This window comes from Moschus berezovskii, chromosome 1, assembly GCF_049115385.1.
Source record: "Moschus berezovskii isolate FMDL1 chromosome 1, NW_MosBer_1.0, whole genome shotgun sequence".
In the NCBI taxonomy this organism is placed as follows: Eukaryota; Metazoa; Chordata; class Mammalia; order Artiodactyla; family Moschidae; genus Moschus; species Moschus berezovskii.
In genome coordinates, this window is record NC_142460.1 from 159,781,742 (window position 1) to 159,805,933 (window position 24,192).

General features: G+C 41.1%; 1 protein-coding gene across 2 annotated transcripts in view; it reads right to left on the reverse strand.

Moving 5' to 3' along the window:
- TMEM108 (transmembrane protein 108) overlaps positions 1–24,192 on the reverse strand; it is a 413,918-nt gene that overhangs the window by 177,881 nt on the left and 211,845 nt on the right. The window contains exon 3 of one of the 2 annotated variants that reach the window (XM_055413587.2): positions 7,554–7,635. In XM_055413587.2, the coding sequence (XP_055269562.1) occupies positions 7,554–7,593 (40 nt within the window). In that variant the 5' untranslated portion in view covers positions 7,594–7,635. Of the gene's footprint in view, positions 1–7,553; positions 7,640–24,192 lie in introns of both variants that reach the window. The other variant, XM_055413577.2, reaches the window with a different exon arrangement.

Below are 24,192 nucleotides of genomic sequence, written 5' to 3' on the forward strand. Positions count from 1 at the left end.
CATTTTACAACTTATGAAATATTTTTATACCCTTATCATTTAACTCTTACAATCCTCGAGGCAAATATACTCATCATTTGTGTCCTGTATTTAAGGAAAATGAGGCAGCTCTGGGCAGTTAAGTGCTCTGTGCAAAATGACAAAACTGCTAAGAGAAGACATGAGAGCACAAAGTACATCCTTCAAATCCAAATTCTATGCTCTTCCCACTGTATGTTTCAGCAAAAGTACTTTCATATTGAAAATTCATATAGAATTTTGATATAGAAATTGAATTTTCTATATGATTCATTAAAATTCATTAATAGTTAACATTTAAATTTACCTAAGTCAACAGCTCTAGGTGTGAGCATGACTTCCTTCACCTATGCTTCTGCCTTGTGTGTAATGGAGTACACTCTAAAGTCATAAAATTCAGTTTCTTTAAAATATTTTATTCCTCAGTCTTTACCAGCATTGCTTACATGAAAATGTCTACTAAGGTTTGTTTAATCTGCATAAGAGAATTGTTGACTTAGGCAAATTAAAAAAAAATCAGTCTAAAATGTACAAGACATTAAATCAATATGACACCTTTAAAGGCCCAGTATGCACAAGCTTCCTGGGTTAATGTTGGACTCCAAAGTGTTATTTCCTCAATTTTTCTGTGTAAATGAGTTAACCTTCAGAATCAAGGAGATCTGTTCTCCCTAGAAAACATTAAAAAAATTTTTTTCATAGTAAGAAAATTCCAGTCTCAATTTCCTGATTTGCAAAAGAATTATCCAGCATGAAATGAAGAAAATCAAGTTCTAAAGTGGGCCTGATGCAGTGAACAGCCAGAGTTGAGGGCCTTTCTCCTGTTTTGTCTTTGTTTATAACCTTAGCTGAAGTTCCAATACTTTGGCCACCTGATGCGAAGAGCAGACTCACTGGAAATGACCCTGATGCTGGGAAAGACTGAAGGCGGGAGGAGAAGGGGATGACAGAGGAAGAGGTGGTTGGATGGCATCACCGACTCAATGGACATGAGTTTGAGCAAGCTCCAGGAGATGGTGAAGGACAGGGACGCCTGGGTGCTGCATTCCATAGGGTCACAAAGAGTCAGACATGACTGAGCAACTGAACAACAACAACATAAGCTTAGCTAGTCCATCTCTAGAGCCCTTTTTAAAAACAGAGTGAAAACTAACTTCCAGTGTATCCCAAGGAGTAACTGAAACCTCAACTTCTAACAGTTCCTAATCTTACAACACTGATTCTTTTGGTTTTCTTCCGCTTCCTTCCTTCCTAACTTTTCTTCCTTTTCTTCCTCTTTCTTCCTAACTGACCCTGGTTTTGCCCCAAGATTCACTTCACCACTTCACCCTGCTCAAGTGATGCAGGGAAACTGAAAGCATCTTTGGCTCCAGGAGACAGCACTTCTTTTGTCTAAGATAGTGATTTTCAAAGTGTGGTCCCTGGACCAAAGCTTCTTCAGCATCAGGGAAAATTTAGAAGTGCAAATTACTATCCCCATATATTGAGTCAGAAATTCCAGGGATGGTGCCCAGCAATCTGTATTTAAATAAGGCTTCCAGGTAATTCTGTTGCATGGTTATCACTGCTCTAAGCCAGTGATTCTCAACCCTGTTGCATGTTAGAATCACTGGATACCCAGGCCCCACGCTCTCCACCCTGTCTCCCAAAGATTCTAATTGATCTGGTGTGGGGTCTTGGCAAGGAGATTTATTAAAAGTTCTCCAGGTGATTCTAATGTATATCTAGGTTTGAGAACCAGCAATGAAAGTCAATTGGAGTAATCCAGTCTGAAATACTGAATTGTGGTGCTGATGAAATGGACACCTCCAATTTCCATAATGCTTACTGGAGAACAGATTTGTCACCACCATTATTATAACTACTGGTGGTAGCACTTTGCTTTTTTTACTTCATGGCCTCTGGGGTGATAGATCTGCAAGGGGTGGAGGGCAGACGCTCCAACAGGTATTTGGAGGCACGCTTAACTGGCAGGTTTGGTACTGAAAGAGGCAAAAATCATTTGGATAATAATTTGTAGCAAACCAGGATTTGAGCTGGCTCTCACTTCAGCTTCTGCATTTAATCTGTTGCAGTATAGCTAAAGGATATAAAGAAAATCTGGCTTCATAAAGATAATATATTTGGAAAAGGAGAGCCTCACAGACATCCTGGAAAGGTCTCAGGGGTCCCTAGAGTTTTCTGGACCACACTATGAGGACTGCTGTTCCTGGTAATGCAAAGCCATTGAAAGATCATCAGTAGTGGACAGGCTGCTGTTTGGTGGCAATGTGAAGGTGGATTAGAAGGAGGAGGCCTTAGATAAGGGCAGCAGGAAGGGAGACTATTAAAAGGGCTCAGGTAAGACCATAGGAAGCCCTTCTTTAAGCAGAGACAATGCAGATGCAGAGAAATGGATTCACAACAAGTCAAGAGTCTGTGGGAACTGACATCCAAATGCATAACTTCAGGTATTCAGCACTGGAAATCCAGAAGGATGATTAGGCATAACCAGATCATTTCTGCTTTTAGTTGGCCAAAGAGCCAAGGGATAAGCCAGAAAGAAAAATAATGTGAAAATTCAAGACCATTGACTCAAAGAGATCCAAAGAAATGGACAAGCCCTGGCAAACTGACCTGTTTAAACTGCTATACTCAGTATGGTTTAAAACGACACTGAGGATTTCCCTGGTGGTCCAATGGTTAAGAATCCACCTGCCAGTGTTGGGGACTTGGGTTCAACCCTGCTCTGGGAAGCTTCCACATGCCACAGAGCAACTAAACCTGTGGGCCACAACTACTGAAGCCCACATGCCCTAGAGCCCATGCTCTGCAACTTGAGAGTAGCCTTTACTCACCACAACTAGAGAAAGCCCTCACAGAGCAACAAAGACCCAGTGCAGCCAAAAATAAATAAATATTAAAGAAAAACCCACAACACTGACAGCATTTGCCTTAAGAAGGTAAAATTAATTTCTTTATTAATGCAAATATCCCTGAAGGTTATGGAAAAGCTCCCAACTCTCCTTAGCCAATGAAGTACACCTTGGCATTAGTTAATTTAATCAGATTGCTTTCTTTCTTAATGAGCACGGGAGAGCTTCAGATCACAGATCACATTAGAGCAACTTCCCTAGTAGGTACCATGGTGGGGCTCTGGGTATACTATGGGATAAAAGGGAAAAGAGAGGGAGAATGTTAACTCCCTGTGGAAGATATTCAGTTCAGTTCAGTTCAGTCGCTCAGTCGTGTCCGACTCTCCGCGACCCCATGAATCACAGCACGCCAGGCCTCCCTGTCCATCACCAACTCCCGGAGTACACTCAAACTCATGTCCACAGAGTCGGTGATGCCATCCAGCCATCTCATTCTCCGTCGTCCCCTTCTCCTCCCGCCCCCAACCTTTCCCAGCATCAGAGTCTTTTCCAGTGAGTCAACTCGTCTCATGAGGTGGCCAAAGTATTGGAGTTTCAGCTTTAGCATCAGTCCCTCCAATGAACATCCAGGATTGATCTCCTTTAGAATGGACTGGTTGGATCTCCTTGCAGTATAAGGGACTCTCAAGAGTCTTCTCCAACACCACAGTTCAAAAGCATCGATTCTTCGGCGATCAGCTTTCTTCACAGTCCAACTCTCACATCCATACATGACCACGGGAAAAACCATTGCCTTGACTAGACGGACCTTGGTCGGCAAAGTAATGTCTCTGCTTTTTAATATACTATCAAGGTTGGTCATAACTTTCCTTCCAAGGAGCAAGCGTCTTTTAATTTCATGGCTGCAATCAGCATCTGCAGTGATTTTGGAGCCCAAAAAAACAAAGTCTGACACTGTTTCCACTGTTTTTCCATCTATTTCCCATGAAGTGATGGGACCAGATGCCATGATCTTTGTTTTCTGAATGTTGAGCTTCAAGCCAACCTTTTCACTCTCCTCTTTCACTTTCATCAAGAGGCTTTTGAGTTCCTCTTCACTTTCTGCCATAAGGGTAGTGTCATCTGCATATCTGAGGTTATTGATATTTCTCCCAGCAATCTTGATTCCAGCTTGTGCTTCTTCCAGCCCAGCGTTCCTCATGATCTGGATATTTTTAGTTTAAGAAGTGATCAGAGGGACGATTGTTAAGTGATTATTAAGAAGTAAATAAAGTCACTGGGTAGCTGGTTGGCAAAAATCGCTAGTTAGCACTGAAAAAACACAAAAGACAGTTTGCTCACTGTAAAGTATATTTAGGGCTTTCTGCCCAGCGGAAAAGGCAATGGCAAGCCACTCCAGTACTCTTGCCTAGAAAATCGCATGGACAGAGGAGCCTGGTGGGCTGCAGTCCATGGGGTCGCTACTAGTCAGACACGACTGAGCAACTTCACTTTCACTTTTCACTTTCACACATTGGAGAAGGAAATGGCAACCCACTCCAGTGTTCTTGCCTGGAAAATCCCAGGGATGGCGGAGCCTGGTGGGCTTCCGTCTATGGAGTCGCACAGAGTCGGACACGACTGAAGCGACTTAGCAGCAGCAGCAGCAGCAGCCCAGTTCCAGAGATCAGATGAGAGGCAGATCATTCTTATTATGCCTCAAAGAGCCTAGAGAGTTGAGTCATACGGATTTTGGGGTGTGTGTGTCTGTGTGTATAATTTGAGTCTGAGACAGATGCAATCTCCATGGTCCAGGTAGAGGGCAGAAAAGTTGATACTTCTTACCTTCTAAATTCTACAGATTAGGAACCCAAATCTACTACAGGAATTCTCTTTATCTTCCACCATCTGAGTAATAGGGCCCTGTGGACAGTTCTCTAGGTTGAGCAAAGGATTAATTTTTGTATGGTCAGCACAGTTCAGTATATTCAGAGAATGCAAGAATAAGCAAGATGAACCAATAAGACAGAGTATGATTTAAGAAATACAGATTCCTGTGTATAGAACAAATGCTTAACTTACTAAATATCATTACTCTTTAACTCTGAGTAAGTATCCAAACGACTTTGATTTGAATAGATGTTGGTATCTGAAAACTTACTTTCATAAGCTCTAAAGGGTTGTCTTGGCCTTCTTAAAAATGAAGTCAATTTCCAGGACACAGCACCCAGGCAAAGACCAAATCTGTCACTTCAGAACTCAGCACCTCCCCAGTAATGTCACATTCTTAAATGTTTCTGATGATGTTCCTTACTTTCCATTGTTACTTTTTGTAAAATAATTGCAACATGACCTGGGAAGGGCAGCCTTGATCGTGTCAATTCTCTCTTCTGTAGAATGAAATCAATGATAGTCAATGTTCCACTTGCCATATAAGGTTTGTAAGGATTAAATCCTGTAAACATTTTTGTGAACCAAAAAGTCCCATGCAAATGTTAGTTACAGTAGAGCTCCTAGGGAGGCTGTATCCTTTTCATTCAGACAATGGCCCAGTAAGGGAACAGGCATTTACTGTAGGTCTTCTATATGCCATATTACCTCACTGAATACCATCTTATGTAGTGGGTGGTCACATCCCATTTTATATATGAGGTACATGGAAGTTAAGTCATGGTTATCCAGGTCATTATGTCATTTTTTTGTATAGGTCTTCTGTGTATTCTTGCCACCACTTCTTAATCTATTCTGCTTCTGTAAGGTCCTAACCCTAATGCTGGGAGGGATTGGGGGCAGGAAGAGAAGGGGATGACAGAGGATGAGATGGCTGGATGGCATCACCGACTCAATGGACATGAGTTTGAGTGAACTCCGGGAGCTGGTGATGGACAGGGAGGCCTGGCGTGCTGTGATTCATGGGGTCGCAAAGAGTCGGACACGACTGAGCGACTGAACTGAACTGAAGGTCCTAATTGGTTCTGTTCTTTGTCATGCCCATTCTTGCATGAAATGTTCCCTTGATATCTCCAATTTTCTTGAATAGATCTCTAGTCTTTCCCATTCTACAGTTTTCCTCTATTTCTTGGTACTGTTCATTTAAGAAGGCCTTCTTATCTCTTCTTGTTATTCTCTGGACTCTGCATTCAATTGTGTTATGTCTTTGCCTTTCTCCCTTGCCTTTCACTTTTCTTCTTTCCTCAGCCATTTGTAAAGCCTCTTTAGACAACCGCTTTGCCTTCTTGCATTTCTTTTTCTCTGGAATGGTTTTGGTTACTGCCTCCTGTACAGTGGTACAAATCTCTGTCCATAGTTCTTGAGGCATTCTATCTACCAGGTCTAATCCCTTGAATCTATTCATCACCTCCACTGTATAATCATGACATACAATCAGCATAGGTGAATTCAACAAACCTTGTGCTGTCTTCTAAATCAACTACGCTCTTTTTCATTTCTTGTTTCTTTTGCCTATAAAAAACTGCCTCGCCTTCTTGAGTGTGTGTGTAATCCTATTTATCTTTCAAATGTTCCCTCTCTCATCAAGGCAGAATTAATCATTCCTTGAGGACACTGCTAATTCAATCCATAAAGCCCTTTCTCTAATAAGCAAGCTTATCATTAAAAAAAAAAAAGCAACAAACCCTATAAAATATATGGAGAAAAACATGAGAGAGTCCCTATAACTCTTGGTGACGTTCCACCAGGCTGAAATCAGGCTGACATGATCTGTGTTTCAGGGATTAGAATTTAACTGCAAAAATGAGTCAGTTAAAACACCCAGTCAGAATGTTGTCTGTAGATTAAGTGCTTTGCACTGGGGATACAACATAACCTGAACTGCTAAATCCTAAGGGCTGACTGGTGATTTTCATCTCAATCTCTTTTCATGTTATTTTCTTGGCAAAAGTTAACAAGGAGCACTCAGCCTAGGAAAGATAGGTCCTCTATTTACATCAGCAAGAAACAGATAAGCACAATGAATTTCAAGTTTTCCCAATTCAATGGCTTTGGTTTGACCCAGAGTGGGTAATGTCTGTTGTCCCAAATGTATCAGTCTGAACATCAAACCCACCAACTGGTGTTAGATTTTACGTTCATTCAGTAACAATCCGGTCCCAAAGATTACACAGTCCCAGACAACTGGCTCTTTATGGTACAATCCACAAAACACACGAGCAATGTGCCAAGAAAATCATGATCGGACACCTGCCATTCTACCACCAGACCTAAACAAATTACATTTCACCACTCATTGTTCAAGAACACACGGAACTATGCAAAACTATTCAAATAAAGGCTGTACAGTCACTAAATGGGAATAGGTTCTATGTAACTAAATCCTAACAGCCTATCATTCCCTCTTCATGAGGAGTCCAGAGTGGGTCATACCAGAACCCCTTTAAATTCTGCCGCATAACCAAGAGTATTAATGCTTTTGATACTCATTTTCCAACTGACTGTGCTTAACACGCCAATTTAGAATAACCATATAAAAAGTCTACAATAATTATGTACAGTAACTGATGCCTGAGGCAACAGAATGACTTAATGCTTGATACTCAAGTACCTAGATGAAGCAGAGGGAAAAAGTACTGTTCCTCACCAGCCAAACACTGGTCTTCCTCCAGAAGGTGTGTAAGCTTCTGGCACCAGTGAAATAATAACATTGGTCTATTCTAGGCCAGAAGAAAAGTGACATCGACTTACTTAACAGTTGGCAATAGAGGGCCTGTAAACTTCTCTTCATGGTATCATCTGGTCCTGCTTGTCCTCCAGTTTATTCATGATTCTGTCTAGGAAATTGGGAGAAGAAAATCATTACATCTGGGAAACAGAATTCAAGTCAATAATCAGAAAGAACTCCACTCAATATGATCCTGGTGTTAAAGCCCAAAATACCTTATTTGAAGAGAAAAATTCTTGGGTGAATATACCACAATATAGTCTATGTTATAAAACTATCAATTAATCAATTAGATTTTGAAACTACACATCACTCATACGGGCAACTAGAGGGTGAGAATCCAGCCTCGAGACTTTGAGGACTTCCAAAACATCTTTCCTGCATCTCTAGTTTTGAAACAGGGGAAACAAGGAACTTGTAATTTCATTTCTGCAATCTTGTTTACCAAACAAAACACTCCCCCGAAAGCTTCACCAATTTCAAATTGTATTATATTAACCAACTTTTCTATTATTTTCTGATTACAAAAGATACCTCCAGTGTAGAATATCTGAAAAATATAGCTAATCAAAATATAGTTAAGATGTACAAGCAATTACAAATTACCTATCTCTTCAGCTTTTCTTGTGTGCACTTCTATTGGTCTATTATGCTACACATTCTAATTTTTCTCCCTAGCAGTAGAAACATCTTCCTCTGTTGTTATTTCACTTTACTACTTTTTTTTTCTTTTGGCCACACCTCTTGGCTTATAGCATATTAGTTCCCTGACCAGGGTTTGAACTCAAGGCTCTCAGCAGTGAAAGTGTGGAGTTCTAAGCACTGGACCACCAGGGAATTTGCAATTTACAACTTTATTCTAAATGGCACACAGTATTTTTTTCAAGATAAGTTCCTGGAAACAGAATCACTAGGACACAGTCTAAGGTTTTTGAAATGCGTTGCTGAGATGCCCTTCACCAATACCATATTACGAAAATCTCCATTAGACTACAACCTACTCAATGAAAGAAACTTGTATTTTCCTACCATCATTGCCAAGTAAACAGGCACATATGTCATCTCATTGCTTTTGCATTTTACAGGTTTATTAGTCTTTTTAAAAACTGTAAATTCACATTGGGCAAAGATTCTCTAGTTAGGCGCTGAACCTTCTCCTGTAGACCTGATGTGCATGTCCTTGGAAAACCGAGTGAAGGCAGCTCTTTTGCCCCTTTCCCGTTTGCCTATTTCCCCTCCCTTTTTAACCTGTAAAGAACCTAATGTAGGAATAAGATCTTTAGGCAATTTAACCTAACTCCTGACTTATGCTCTCCTGAATGCACACCATGCCTTGCCTAACCTGCGAATTCTTCTCCAAGATGAAAAGAAGTAAGAGTGAAGAGTTAACTAGTTAAAGGACGGTTAGCTGTCTACCCCGCAATGGTCCCCTAAGGAATCCGGTAGGCAGATCAAGGGGCAAGGTAATATCTGGAGAGAGTCAGCCAGTCTGCACTCAGTAGAGGCGATGCAGAACCCAAACTCCTGCCTCGACAATTCTGAGATTCTTTTCCCCATTTTTCCCTTTAAAAGCTGTCATGGCTGAGAAGAATCCTTGGAGTTGGTCTCTGGACATGAGTCCACCTCCTCCCTGAGGCTACCACATTTTCTTGTTAAAGCATCTTTGCTTTCTACTGACACTTGCCTCTCGAATTACTGGCTTTTGAGTGGTGAGCAGCCAAACCTGAATTCGGTAACACTGGTTTTAGCAAGAACCCTGCTAAATCAGTTTAACCAGCACCCCAAACCCTCAATATCTGATCAGATTTACTCTACCATCCTACCTTCAGCATAACCTTGTTAGGTCAGTTTAGCCAAACCCCTTACCCTGGTGCTTCCCCTGAGTAATTTTCCACCCACTGACTCCCATTCTGCTCTTTGGCTATCTATTCCCACTTGACCGTGCTTTATTTAGTGTGGAACCCAGTCTCTCACCCTTACTGTAAAATCCCATTGCAATGGTCCCTGCATCCATTCATATGGTCTTAAATAAAGTATGTCTTGCCACCTTTAATAAATGTCACTGAATATTTTTCAAAGACATTCCTTAACCATTCTCTACTGGCATGCTGTTTTTTGTTTTTTTTCTTACAATACCCCAAGTAGAACTGATCTATCTTTAAATTTTTTCTCAAGTATAATTAATGTATCATAAAATTCAGCCTTGAAAGTAGATAGTTTAGTGGTTACCAGCATAGTTACCATAGTGCAACCATCACCAATACCTAATTCCAGAACATTTTCATCACTCTAAAAAGAAATTCCCATGTTTATTAGCAGTTATTTCCTAACATCCTCTCTTTCCAGTCCCTGGCAACCACTAATCAAGTGCACTATGGGTTTGCCAATTCTGTACCTTTCACACAGAATATATGGCCTTTTGTGCCTGGCTCTTTCAATTAGCATAGTGGTTTTAAGGTTTATTCATGTTGTGAAGCATGCTGTTTTTTTCTTTTTTTTGCAAGAATGATGCATACACATACACACACACACAAAACCATGGTTAGAAAGGCCTTCCTTAATTAAGGATTACATAAAAAGTTATACATCGTTGCCTATATTTTCTTCTGCTATTTTTTTTAATTTCATTTAGATCTGTTTCTGAACTTTGTGTTATATTTTACTTCTCTGTCTGCTCATTCTCCCATTAAACATTATGTGTTGTTTAACTCAAATTCTTAGTCGAACTAGTTCTGCATTACTTTCCCTTTTAGAGACATAGGTTCGATCCCTGGGTCAACAAGATCCCTTGGAGTAGGAAATGGCAACCCACTCCAGTATTCTTGCCTGGAGAATTCCATGGACAGAGTAGCCTGGTGGGCTCCAGTCCATGGGGCTGCAAAGAGTTGGGCATGAATGAACACACATGGATGGATGTTGTTCTTTGAGCTTATTCTCTCCCCAAATTAACCTTAAGATAATTTTATTAAATTTCAGAAAAAAAAATCATTGGGATTATAGTTGAAATTATCTTCTATTTGTTTATTAATCTGGGAGAGACTTGATTTCATCAAAATCCAAGTGTGCTGAGGGAATTAAATTTTTTAAAGATTGTAGCTCTGGAGATCAGAAGAACCCCTTTAAGAGGAAGAGAAGAGCTCTTGTCTTGTGGGGTGGGGCAGGGGGTTCCGTTCCGTTCCGTTCAGTCGCTCAGTCGTGTCCGACTCTTTGCGACCCCGTGGACTGTAGCCTACCAGGCTTCTCCGTCCATGGGATTCTCCAGGCAAGAATACTGGAGTGGGTTTCCATTTCCTTCTCCAGGGGATCTTCCCGACCCAGGGATCGAACCCGGGTCTCCCGCATTGGAGGCAGAGGCTTTAACCTCTGAGCCACCAGGGGGAAGGGGGTGGGGGAACAATAGCTCAATGACTTCTTTGGCTAACCCACCCCCAGTGTGATCTAGCTGAGTAAGAGGAAGAGAAAGAGTTAAACTGCTCTCCATTATAATATAACAGGGGGCTTCCCTAGTGGTTCAGTTGGTAAAGAATCTGCCTGCAATGCAGGAGACCCAGGTTCAACCCCTGGGTTGGGAAAATCCCCTGGAGAAGGAAATGGCAACCTACTCCAGTACTCTTGCCTGGAGAATTCCGTGGACAGAGGAGCTGAGCAGGCTACATGACTGTGCAACTAACTTTAACTTTTGACTTTGATAACATAAGAGGAGGTTTGAGTTCCCAAAGAAAAGAGAGATTAAGTGGTCTAGAAATCAGAGAGGCTGAGGAGATAATAAACAAGAGATACTGTGAGGCAGAATAGGTAATTCCAAAGACAGCAGCAGGTAAGACACAAGAATAAAGGACAGAGTGAGAAACTCCCCACAAACTTTAATATGTGTAATATTTAATTTTTCATTGCTTCTTGTTTTATGCTATTTGTACTTAGACACCACATCTGTCCTCCTTCTCTCTCCCACAACAGTTATCCACCACTGGGACCCTCAAAAACCTCAGAAAGTCTTGCACAAAACAGCCTTGTGTTAGCGATGCTCAGCTGGGCAACGAAAGAGACTACGTCTTAAGACAAGAGTGACTGGAAATGGAGATGGAAGCCACAAGGACCATAAGCAATGATTGGTAGGCATCTTTGGAGTGCTCAGGGCCCAGTAAGCACACAACAAATGTGCTGTGAATAAAGACATAAATGAATGAATAATCAAGTAACAGGAGAACAGAAATATTTATAGTTGATGTTGATCAAGAGGAACATAGGCCCCTCAATCATCTCTGGAAATGCTTGGAGATTTTCAAGAAACCATTAGACTTGTCACAATAGATGGAATAGAGTCATGTCATTCGAATATCAAAGAAACAACTGAGCACATAAAATGGGACACTTGAGTTCCTCTGGGTTACCCAGGGTTATTCTAACTACATGCACCATATGGCCTACTGTTTATTCAAAATTAATCTTCACGTCTTTCTGTGGAGTTTTGTAATGTTTTTCCTTCATTCAAGTTCTACAGTCTTGTCGAGTTAATCCCTAGGCATTTTACACCTATATGTACTTTTGCCACAGTGATGGAATTTCCATTTCCATTATATTTTCTAAATTGCTTCCACATGAAAATGATTGAGTTTGTATATTTACTTTGTGACCTAACTGAACTCACTTAGAGTTCTAATGATGGTTTCTCAGCTGAGTCTCCTGGGTCACTTGTGCTCCTTTGGCTGGATGGAGAGGCATGGAGAGATTCCATCAAAAGCCTCTTTTTAACTGTATTAATTGTATTAATCGTATTAACCATTAACCGTATTAACATTAATTGTATCTGGTCCCTCAGGGAATAATTTAGGAGCTCCAATGATGACAGCTAATTTCTGGGGCGAAACCCTAAGAATGTACAGAATTTTATAGCCAAAAGGCTGAAGAAAAGAAAAATGAGAGAAGGGATATGAAAACACTTGACCAAACATGCAGAGACAGTGGCACAGGTGGGGACCTGGCTGATCATTAGCTCAGGGGAAATGAGAGGGTGCAAGTTACCTGAATCACTCCTTAACAAGTGCGAGCCTCATAGAACCCTGCCTCTCCTTTTGGGTTAAATGAAACAATTCTATCAATTTTATTGACTTGGGAGGGAAATCTCTTTAGAAATTTCCACCTACCCGGGGAAGAAGTAATAAAGAACCAAATGAAAACCTCTTGACATTTGATATGTAAATTGACTTGAAAAGACAAGTTCATAGAGAACAAATGAGAAAGAATATCCAAGAAAATTCTGGAAAAAAAAAATTCCAAGAAGATGGGGCCAGGGAGAGAGGAACTGGCAGGCCCACTAGACATTAAAACATCCTCAAAAGTCTCTATAATTAAAATAATTCGAAACTTGCATATGAATATACCAAATTATACATGGATATTTATGATACAATAAGGACAGTAGCATTAAATCAGCAAGCAAAAAAGATGAGCTTTTAAATATACATTTTGAGATAATGGCAGAGCATGAAGCCTATTATACAGAGTGAAGTAAGCCAGAAAGAAAAACACCAATACAGTATACTAACGCATATATATGGAATTTAGAATGATGGAAACCTTAACCCTGTATACGAGACAGCAAAAGAGATACAGGTGTATAGAACAGTCTTTGGGGCTCTGTGGGAGAGGGTGAAGGTGGGATGATTTGGGAGAATGGCATTGAAACATGTATATTATCATATGTGAAACGAATCACCAGTCCAGGTTCGAAGCATGATACAGGATGCTCAGGGCTGGTGCACGGGGATGACCCGGAGGGAGGATATGGGGAGGAGGGAGGTGGGAGGGGGATTCAAGAAGGGGAACACATGTACACCCGGGGCGGATTCATGTCAATGTGTGGCAAAACCAACCAATATAATATTGTAAAGTAATTAGCCTCCAATAAAAAAAAAATAAAAAAAAAATAAAATTGTACTCATCCAAATATCACATACCAGCATAAACTCCAAATAAGGCAGACATTTAACTGTGAAAAAAGTAAAGAATACAAATACTAGAAGGAAATATGAGTAATTCTTCTATTACTTGGGGGTACAGAAGGTTTGCTAACTCTGAGTCAAAGTTTGAAGCAATAAGGAAAAAGATAAACTTTATTACATAAAAAATTACTCAGTAAAAACTATAATTAAGTAAAATATAAGTTAAAAACTATAAAAATGTTCAACTTACAAGAAGGAAAGATTTAAAGTCCCTAAATTTTCCCCCAAATCAGTCTTCATGGTGCTTTAGCAGTTGTCTGCATACATGGGCCATTCCATTCCATTCAGTCGCTCAGTCGTGTCCGACTCTTTGCGACCCCGTGGACTGTAGCCTACCAGGCTTCTCCGTCCATGGGATTCTCCAGGCAAGAATACTGGAGTGGGTTACCATTTCCTTCTCCAGGGGATCTTCCCAACCCAGGGATCGAACCCAGGTCTCCCGCATTGGAGGCAGACGCTTTAACCTCTGAGCCACCAGGGAAGCCCATGGCAAAAATCTGAACTGCCCAACACACCTGCTCCAAACTAAGGCTGAGTGAGGCAATGCTCTGACTTTGTGTTTCAGCTCTCACACTGTGAACAGTATCCTTTCAACAGGCAATTTAGTGCCATGCTTTTTAGCATTTTGTGCTTTTTATTGACATCTCTGTTTGAAACGGCCCCAAGCATAGTATTGAGGTGTTGTCTAGTGTTCCTAAGTGCAAGAAGACTGTGATGAGCTTTACAGAGAAAACACATGTCTCAGATAAGCTTTGTTCAGGCATGAGTTATAGTGCTTTGACTGTGAGTGCAAAGTTAGTGAATGAACAATGCATATTACACAAGGCATCTTTAGACAGAAACACGTAAGACTATATATTGATCAGTTGACAAAAATGTGACCAGATCTAATAGGAACCTAACCCTATATTTCCCTCAGGAGCACAGATTCAGTCTGTACTCATTCAGTATTCATGACAACTCTATAGAACACAACTATTATGAGTAATGAAAATCAATAGTATTTGAGTTCAGCTTTAAAATATTTTGTGGAGCAAAGAATGAAGATGATGAACAATCCATGCCAATAGCAGAGTTTGAATAAAACAGGATAATAGTTCAACATCCCTTTGGGACAGAGAAAGATTTGATTAAGCTGATGGCTAACACTTGCCCTCTGGGAAAGAGAGAGGGGAAAAGGAATAGCAGAACTGACATATCAATGAACATCACAGGCCTGTGAAGAAGTTTGGGATGGAGCATCCTCCTCCATTTTACAGGTAGGGACACAGACACCAAGTCATAGTCTTTTTATAAGTAGAAATAATGACTTTGTTCTGCACATGATTTCTGATACTCTAAAATTAGGTAGCTGAAAGTGAAAGTGAAGTGAAAGTGAAGTCACTCAGTCACATCCAACTCTTTGCGACCCCATGGACTGTTGCCTACCAGGTCTCTCCATTCATGGGATGTTCCAGGCAAGGATCCTGGAGTGGGTTGCCATTTCCTTCTCTAGGAGATCTTCCTGACCAAGGGATTGAACCTGGGTCTCCCTGAAGTTTATATGATGTCTAAGATTACTTTGCCAACAAAGGTCCGTCTAGTCAAGGCTATGGTTTTTCCCATGGTCATGTATGGATGTGAGAGTTGGACTGTGAAGAAAGCTGAGCGCCGAAGAATTGATGCTTTTGAACTGTGGTGCTGGAGAAGACTCTTGAGAGTCCCTTGGACTGCAAGGAGATCCAACCAGTTCATCCTAAGGGAGATCGATCCTGGGTGTTCATTGGAAGGACTGATGCTAAAGCTGAAACTGCAATACTTTGGCCACCTCATGTGAAGAGTTGACTCACTGGAAAGGACTCTGATGCTGGGAAAGGTTGGGGGCGGGAGGAGAAGGGGACGACAGAGAATGAGATGGCTGATGGCATCACCGACTCTGTGGACATGAGTTTGAGTGAACTCCGGGAGTTGGTGATGGACAGGGAGGCCTGGCGTGCTGTGGTTCATGGGGTCGCGGAGAGTCGAACACGACTGAGCGACTGAACTGAACTGAACTGAAGATTCACGCCCTTTCTAGACATTATATTTCTCATCATAAAAATTATAATGATGATGAGTGATGATGAATAAGGACTTTCCTTCTCTAAAAAGTCCTCAAGGATTAATCATATCAATTTTGGTCACTCCTTGATGTAGCCATTTAACAATTTATCTCATGTCTTCCATATGCCTAGCAGTGTTTTTGTCTTTTTGTCTGGTCAAGAAATCAGTTTTTATTCAAGATCAAACCTACCAGCTATGAGACCTTGAGCTGGATTATTGACTGGCCTGATCCTTGCATTTCTTGTAAGGTATAAGAATAGTCCTTGATATGCTTGTGGCAAAGACTGAGACAACCCTTGCAGAAGGCAAGATAACAAATCAGGCCAGAGCTCACCAAACATCTTAATTTTGCTTAAGTCAGAAAACAAAAGCTTTTGACCCCTTCTGTAAATCCAGTATCTTATTTGAATTGACTTTAGAGATTACTTATATGGGGATAAGTTGAACTTTAAGATTCTTATTTAGAACTTATACATTTGTCTTCCTTAAAAAGGACCTGAGGAAGTTTACTATCACATACAACTTGTACAGCAGAAATACTAACAAATCAAAGCACATTAATGGCATCAGAAAGAGAGATCCAGAATTACAGAGAGAAAGGGGGCAATTCATTTTACCATAAGATACACTGGAGCTATACACTCCCTTGGAGCTTCTTGAAAATAAAGGCAAAAAGGACAGCTAGTACCATGGCTTTTTTTTGGGGGGGTGCTGCATAAGTAGAAGTACATTCTCTATTTTGTTCAGAAATACAAACCTATTCTGCCATTAAAATCTAAGAAAAGATCATTAGACAAATCTCCTGATAAGCATACAAACAGAATATTCTTGCCATGGCTGCTTCTTATGCTGTGTGTGCTCAGTTGCTCAGTTGTGTCTGACTTGTTGCGACCCCATAGCCTGTAGCCTTCCAGGCTTCTCTGTCCATGGGACTTCCCAGCCAAGAATACTGGAGTGGATTGCCATTTCCTACTCCAGGGAATCTTTCTGACCTAGGGATCAAACACTTGTCTCTTGCATCTCCTGCACTGACATGCAGATTCTTTATCACTGTGCCACCTGGGAAGCCAGGCTGCTCCTAGCTGCTGCTCCTAAGTCGCTTCAGTTGTGTCCAACTCTGTGCGACCCCATAGACGGCAGCCCACCAGGCTCCGCCATCCCTGGGATTCTCCAGGAAAGAATACTGGAGTGGGCTGCCATTTCCTTCTCCAGGCTGCTCCTTACCAATCCACAATAAACACTAACGTCTTTGTGTTAGGTAGGAATTCAGGGAAAGTTTTTTGATGAGCAGCAGGAGAACCACGCTTTGGAGAAAGAGTGAGGCAGGCCTGCTCCTGAATAGCTTTGCTACATGAACTTGGGCAAGTTACTTTACTTCTCTGAGCCACAGCTTTCTCATCTGTAAATGGGGCTGACACCTAAATCAAAAGATTGCTGAGAGAATTAAGTGAAGTAAAGAACTTACTGCATACTTGATATATTGTACGTGCCTCTTCTTTTCTGCCATGCTGCTAGTGTACAGACACGCTGCTTCCGGTCGTGTGGGGACAGAGAGAACGAGGAAAATAGGGGGAACTGACGTTCAGTAAGTCAGCCCAGGGCCTGAGCTGCTGTGTAACCTCAGGAAGGCAAGTGTGGTGGTTGCTCAGGTTCATTTACACCAAAAGTCACAAATGAGTGTATGTGTCCACAGGGTTGGGTCTGGGTCATCATGGTGTTTTCAGAATAAAAAGTTCTTCTGATAGAGACACTGTGCATTTTAAACACAGGAATATCCTTCACTTCCATAAAGAAATATTCTCTCTCATTTTTCTTGAAACTTATAGCCCTCCTACTCTTTCTTCCAAATTTTCTCATTTTTGCACAAGAACTAGTTCACCCTACTCTGGGATCAACAGTGTGAGCATGATTACAATGACTGTTGCTTTGCCTCAGGTCTGGGAGTTTATAGGAAGTAGTGGGGACAATGGTGAACTTGAAAGCAGAAAAAAATAGTGTTTTTTTGTCTCCAGCCATTTGTCAGCAGAAAAATAGCTCTTTGTTTCTTTTATCTTAAAGAAATTGAAAATCCTCTCAAAAATTTTTCCCTAAATTTTCAACAGAGGTTAGAAATTTTAGATGAACCTCCCTATTTAAAAATACTAGCAATGAATTCATATGGGCCAAGGCTGTGGGATTTCTGACTTATAAAGGTTCTCCTGCAGCAGAGCCTGCACAGTGACTGTTGGGGGCCGGGAAGAGGGAGAGGACATGCAGCTCTGCCTTCTACCCAAGCTCTGCCTTCCAGGAGCCCTGGGGCCCAATAAACTTCAAAGGATGAAAAACACCTTCAGTAGATCTCCTTCCCTCTCCTCCCCTTCATATTTCCTTCTCTGAAAAAGAAAAGAAACTACCGGGAGTTTGTCAGACCCACTGAGATTTAATTTCAGTAGAATTTAAAACAAAAGGACAAAAATTATTCATCTGCTAAGGAAAAGCCTACAAAAGGGGATTGATAAGATGTGGATTCTGCTTGGAGGACTGAGAGGTGACTGCCTGAACATTCTTCAAGACCAGATGGACTTTGTGCTCCACAGCCACTGAAGTCAGCAGCAGGATAAAAATAGGACCAGAAGTTTGAGGCATATTAGAATGACACAGACCTTCTCCTTCTGGCATTAAAGTGTATTAAGATCACTTATCTCATTTAAGGAGACAGAAAGGTGCTTGTGCGAGATAAAGAATACCTATTACACATCCCTTTTTATAGTTTTGATATTAAAGACTGAATACCAAAGTCAAGGAATTATATGATACTGCAGCAATGTCAAATACTAAAGGAGCATGTTCTATCATTTGACTGCACCAGCATATGAAAAAGATTATTTCTCATCCACAGTAAACTCAAGCATTTTTCTTCTTATCTTTTGCAGTGTCTGAGAAACATTCTCAGATATTGAATTTGGGGATCTAAAAAAATGTGTATTTCTTTTGGGTAGCAGGCATTTGTTCTGAAAGATGCACCACATTTTTATAATGGAAAGAGAGGCAAGGCCTTATGAAACAGTCGAAACTGTCATCAGGATGTTTACATGTGTAAAGACTACTTAAACCCACGATGCACAATTTGAATGGGCAGTATATTTCAGCACGTGAAATTATTCATAATATCATAGCAATTGTTAAATTTTAATTTTGACTTGTTGGCTGAAAAAAAAAATGTATGACCAAACAGTTGAGAATTATGTTTTATTTGGCAGACTTTCTGAGGACATCAAGCCTGGGAAGCAGCCTCTCAGATAGCTCTGAGGGACTGTTCAAAGAGATAAGGGAGGAGTCAGAATTTTTGCAACAAAGGGCAGATAGCAGGAACATCAAAAGATTACTGCTAATTAAAGAAAACCAGATATCTCAGGTTAAGGAGATTTAGTGCTTCTCTATGAATGGGAAGACACAAGAGTCTCAGCTCATTGAAATCATTCCTTTGATATGCACCTCAGCTATCTGGGGCCAGAATACTTTTTTTTTTCCATCCTTTGACCCCTCAGGGCGTACCATTGGGGCAGCTGCAGTAGCTGAGGGCCTGGCAAGCTAACTCATTTTCTTTATTCTGAGCTCCTTCAAAGTTCACCTTCGGAGGCTGTAGTGGCTTGACGGCTGCATCATCCTTTGTTTACTGATACGGGAGGCAATATTTTTCATTTATAAACCTTTAACCTCAAACTTGCTCCCCCTTCCTAGCTCCTCCCATCCCACCTCCATCCACATAAAGCCTTCTTTAATGCTTGAGCTTGTATGAAGATGTTTTAATTTGTGGTTTCGTTTAATCTTTGAAAATACATAATTTATGTCAAGTGATTCCATAGGATACAGTCTATTGAATGTGCAGTTGGAAGAAAAATTATAATGACATGAAAAATTATGTGGGCAAGAGTGGGATGGGTCAATACCAAAAGCAGAAGCCATCACTTGAAGGGTATGGATCAAGGTCACAGGTAAGGCCTGTGCAGACAAGCTCAGTCCACAGGGAAGCCATGGTATCCCAAGCATTTCTGATAAACTTTATACCTCAATTTTTTCCTCAACTTTACACCTTGCTTCAGGAAGCATGAATTAAGTAATACATTTGATCTCACTTGTGAGGGCCTAACAGCTCATTTAACTGTGTTGATAATTCTGTCTTGCTTTGATGACCACAAGGGCTAGGATAAATATCCAGAAGAACCAAGACTGCTGTTTCCCAAACAAGTTGATAGTCAGAATCTATTTTTAAAATAAATTCCTAGGTGTTTCCCTCAGGAATTCTAATTCTAGGTTCTTAGATGGGACAATTTAAAAAGGTTCTCAAGCTGACTTTCATGATAAGCCAGGGATGGAAACCAAGACTGAATCTAGCTGCTCTAACCCTGACTGCATCAGGGATGCTTTTGAACTGTGGAGCTAGAGAAGACTCTTGAGAATCCCTTGGACAGCAAGGAGTTCAAACCAGCCAATCTTAAAAGAAATCAACCCTGAATAGTCATTGGAAGGACTGATGCTGAAACTGAAACAAGTATCACACCTACACTACAAGGTTGTTTTGAGAATAAAATAATATCCCTATCCTTTCAGAGGAAGGAAAAATGATGTCTTCTGGAGAGCACCAGACAAGGTGTTTGGAGATGGAATCTACACTAACTTTCAAGGTGAAGAAGCATTTTGACTAGTAAAGGTGGAAAAGCTCAAATCTGCAGAGAGAGGACAGTGAGGCAGGAGTTTGGATGAGTAAATTAAACAACAGAAGACCTACTACTGGCTGCTTTAAAATTCCTAAACTATGCAGTTTCTGATATAGCGTAACTGGCTCTCCAGCTTCTCAGGTAGTGTTGAGTCAAAGATTTCATCTTCTACGGGTGGGAAGGAAATACAGAGAAGACAGATGGACAGGGAAGCAGCAGGCTTGGGAAGCAAGAGAGCCAGAAGCTGGGCCTCTGAGGCTCAGTCTTCCCAGATATGAACAACAAAATAAATGCTTACTCCATGAGATAGCTGGCATCTCACTGTCCTGGAAGTGCCAGGACCAAGAACTTCTCCCATCATGTCAACCCAGGACTAGATGGTCACCACCAGCTGGTGCCAAACCTAGGTCCACACCTGGATAGAGCTGATCATGTAGCTGGATCCTCAGATCTCTAGGCTATCTGTGTAGGCACTCATCATTTCATCAACTCCGCAGTAGTATAATCATGTGGTTTACAAAGTGGGGTTTTCAAAACGTGGACCTCAGATCACCAGCACCATCCAAGAAGTTGTTAGAAATACAAATTATCAGGCTCTACCCTAGACTCCCTGAATCAGAAACTCTGGGGAGGGGGTTCAGCAGTTTGTGCTTCCACAAACCCTCCAGGATGCACACGTAGGTCTGAGAAGCTCTGCTTTGCATGGGTGAATTTTTGGATGCCTTTATCATGCTATAGCTGAGTTTCACTCTTCAACTTTTGCTTGGACAAATTATTACTCTTCAAAGAAGCAATGGTGAGGAAAGAGGGATTTGGAGCAGAAAGACTCATTTCCAAGGTCTCTTTCTTCTATAACAGGCTCTAAGTCATCAGTTCATCAGTGGGGAAAATATTTACAGTTCATTAGTTCAACCAGATTGTTGGTGTTGGCATTCACGGCTCCTGTGGAGAGCATTTAGCAGTGTTTGAATTCTAATGGCTAATTTAGAAATACCACCCATTTTCATTATTCGAGTTTTTAGGCTGGTATTGCATCACTGACTCTGTGGACATGAGTTTGAGTGAACTCCGGGAGTTGGTGATGGACAGGGAGGCCTGGCGTGCTGTGATTCATGGGGTCGCGGAGAGTCGGACACGACTGAGCGACCGAAGTGAAGTGAATTATTAATGCTCTGTGAGTAACCCCTGTATAGGGGGTGTGTATTAAAACATGGGCTTTGTGGTAGGAAAACCGACAAAATGATTGCCATGTTTTGTCTCTGCTGTAGTTATAAACCATCAGTAAGAACTAGACCTTTCACTGAGTTAAAATTCTAAACACAGGCAGCCAGAATTGATTTAAATGATCAAATCCTAGAATGACTACTTTCAAATAAATCTCTCACTTAGAATCTAAAAAAACTTAACAGTAGCAGCCAACACTTAAAGGTAAATCAAATGTGTAAGCCATCTGTGCCGTGCAAATCAGTTCAAATCAGATGTCTAAAATTCAGAGGTCTAAAAGTAGCAGAAAACAGAGAGCTACATCTTAAAGAAATCAGACTGGTGATGAGCCAAGATTAAAAAACAAACAAAAAAAGACAATTAACTATCTGTTTCCCCAGGCTGTCCTTCTTCAAGCTATTGCGACACAGTGACATTTGGATGCAGGCTTTGTAAGTTGAAGTGTAAGTCCCAGGAAAGCAGAAATTTTGCTTATCTTATCCATTGCTGTATCCTCAGTTTTTAGAAACGGGTCAAGCACATGGTAGGTATCCAGCATACTGACTAAATGCATGAATGATCCTACAAATTACTGTACTGTACACAAAACTGTGGCACTGTCACAGAATATTCTGTGATGACAGAAATGTTCTGTAAGTTGTGGTTTCCAATATAGTAGCCACCTGTAGCTTGTGGCTTAAAATATGGCTCGTGTAGCTGGGGACATAAATTTTAAATGTAAGTGGCTACTATATTGGACAGTACAGTTATACAGGCTACAGATGTGTGGAGGAAAAAACAACAAAAGAAAAGTATGTAGTGCGGGAAGCTTGTTACTTATGAGTTCTGACTCTTGGAGGTGGTTCACATAAGGGCAGGTTGGGCAGGATGGTTCCTGGTTTTCAGATTCTTCCTACTTTCCCTTCAGCCACTAAAGGCTGTGGCAGCAATTGCTGAGGCAAGGAAGACTTGGTTTCAGATTTAAGGAGGAGAGACTGCATTCCTCTCCCATGGGACAAGGTGGTGTTGAACCTATGGGCACGCCAACAGATGAGAGTGACCACTGGATGGCAAATGACACTTAGCGTCTGCAGAAGCAAAGGCAGTGATGAGTTCTGGGTCTTTCTCTTGGCTCAGTTTGCTTTCTGGTTCATGAGTTTATTCACTTGATTATTTTTACTCATTCAAGGATCTTCCAATATCTTCATTAATACACAGGCCCTCTTTTCTCAATACCCTTTGTTAGGGGACACTCCTAACCTCCTTTGAGGTTCTTGGGTTTGCCACAGAGGAAATCCTGGGAAGAATGGGCTGTCTTACAAAATGAGATGATTAAATAAAAGTCATTTAATCTTACTATTTTTAAAAAGATATGCTCTTTTCTTTTTCTGCCCAAATTAGCAGGCCTTAGGAGGTGATGGAATTCCAGCAGAGCTATTTCAAATCCTAAAGGAGGATGCTGTTAAAGCACTGCACTCAGTATGCCAGCAAATTTAGAAAACAGCAGTGGCCACAGGACTGGAAAAGGTCAGTTTTCATTCTAATCCCAAAGAAGGGCAATGCCAAAGAGTGATCAAACTACCACACAATTGCACTCATCTCAAGCGTCTGCCTCCAATGCGGGAGACCCAGGTTCGATACCTGGGTTGGAAAGATCCCTGGAGAAGGAAATGGCAACCCACTCCAGTACTCTTGCCTGGAGAATCCCACGGACAGAGGAGCCTGGTAGGCAACAGTCCATGGGGTCGCAGAGAGTCGGACACGACTGAGCAACTTCACTTCACATGCTAGCAAGGTCATGCTTAAAATCCTTCAAGCTAGGCTTCAACAGTACATGAACTGAAAAATTCCAGATGTCCTAGCTGGATTTAGAAAAGGCAGAGGAACCAGAGATCAAACTGCCAAAACCCATTGGATCATATGAAAAGCAAAAGAATTCCAGAGAAATATCTACTTCTGTTTCATTGATGATGCTAAAGCCTTTGACTGTGTGGATCACAGTAAACTGTGGAAAATTCTTAAAGAGCTGGGAATACCAGACCACCTTACCTGCCTCCTGAGAAATCTTTATGCAGGTCAAGAAGCAACAGTTAGAATTGGATATGGAACAATGGACTAATTCAAAACTGGGAATGGAGTACGTTAAGGCTGTATATTTAACTTCTATGCAGAGTACATCGTGTGAAATGCTGGGCTGAATGAATCACAAGCTAGAGTCAAGACTGCTGAGGGAAATATCCGTAACCTCATATATGCAGAAGACACTACGCTAATAGCAGAAAGCCAAGAGGAACTAAAGAGCCTCTTGAGGGAAGGTGTAAGAGGAAAGTAAAAAAGCTGTCTTAAAACTCAACATTCAAAAAACTAAGACCACAGCATTCAGTCCCATCACTTCATGGCAAATAGATGGGGAAAAAACAGAAATAGTGACAGACTTAATACTCCTGAGCTCCAAAATCACTGCAGATGGTGACTGCAGCCATGAAATTAAAAGACACTTGCTCCTTGGAAGAAAAGCTATGACAAACCCTAGACTGCATATTAAAAAGGAAACACACTGCTTTGCCAACAAAGGTCTGTATAGTCAAACCTATGGTTTTTCCAGTTGTCATGTACAGATGCAAGGGTTAGACCGTAAAAAAGGCTGAGCACCAAAGAATTGATGCTTTCGAACTGTG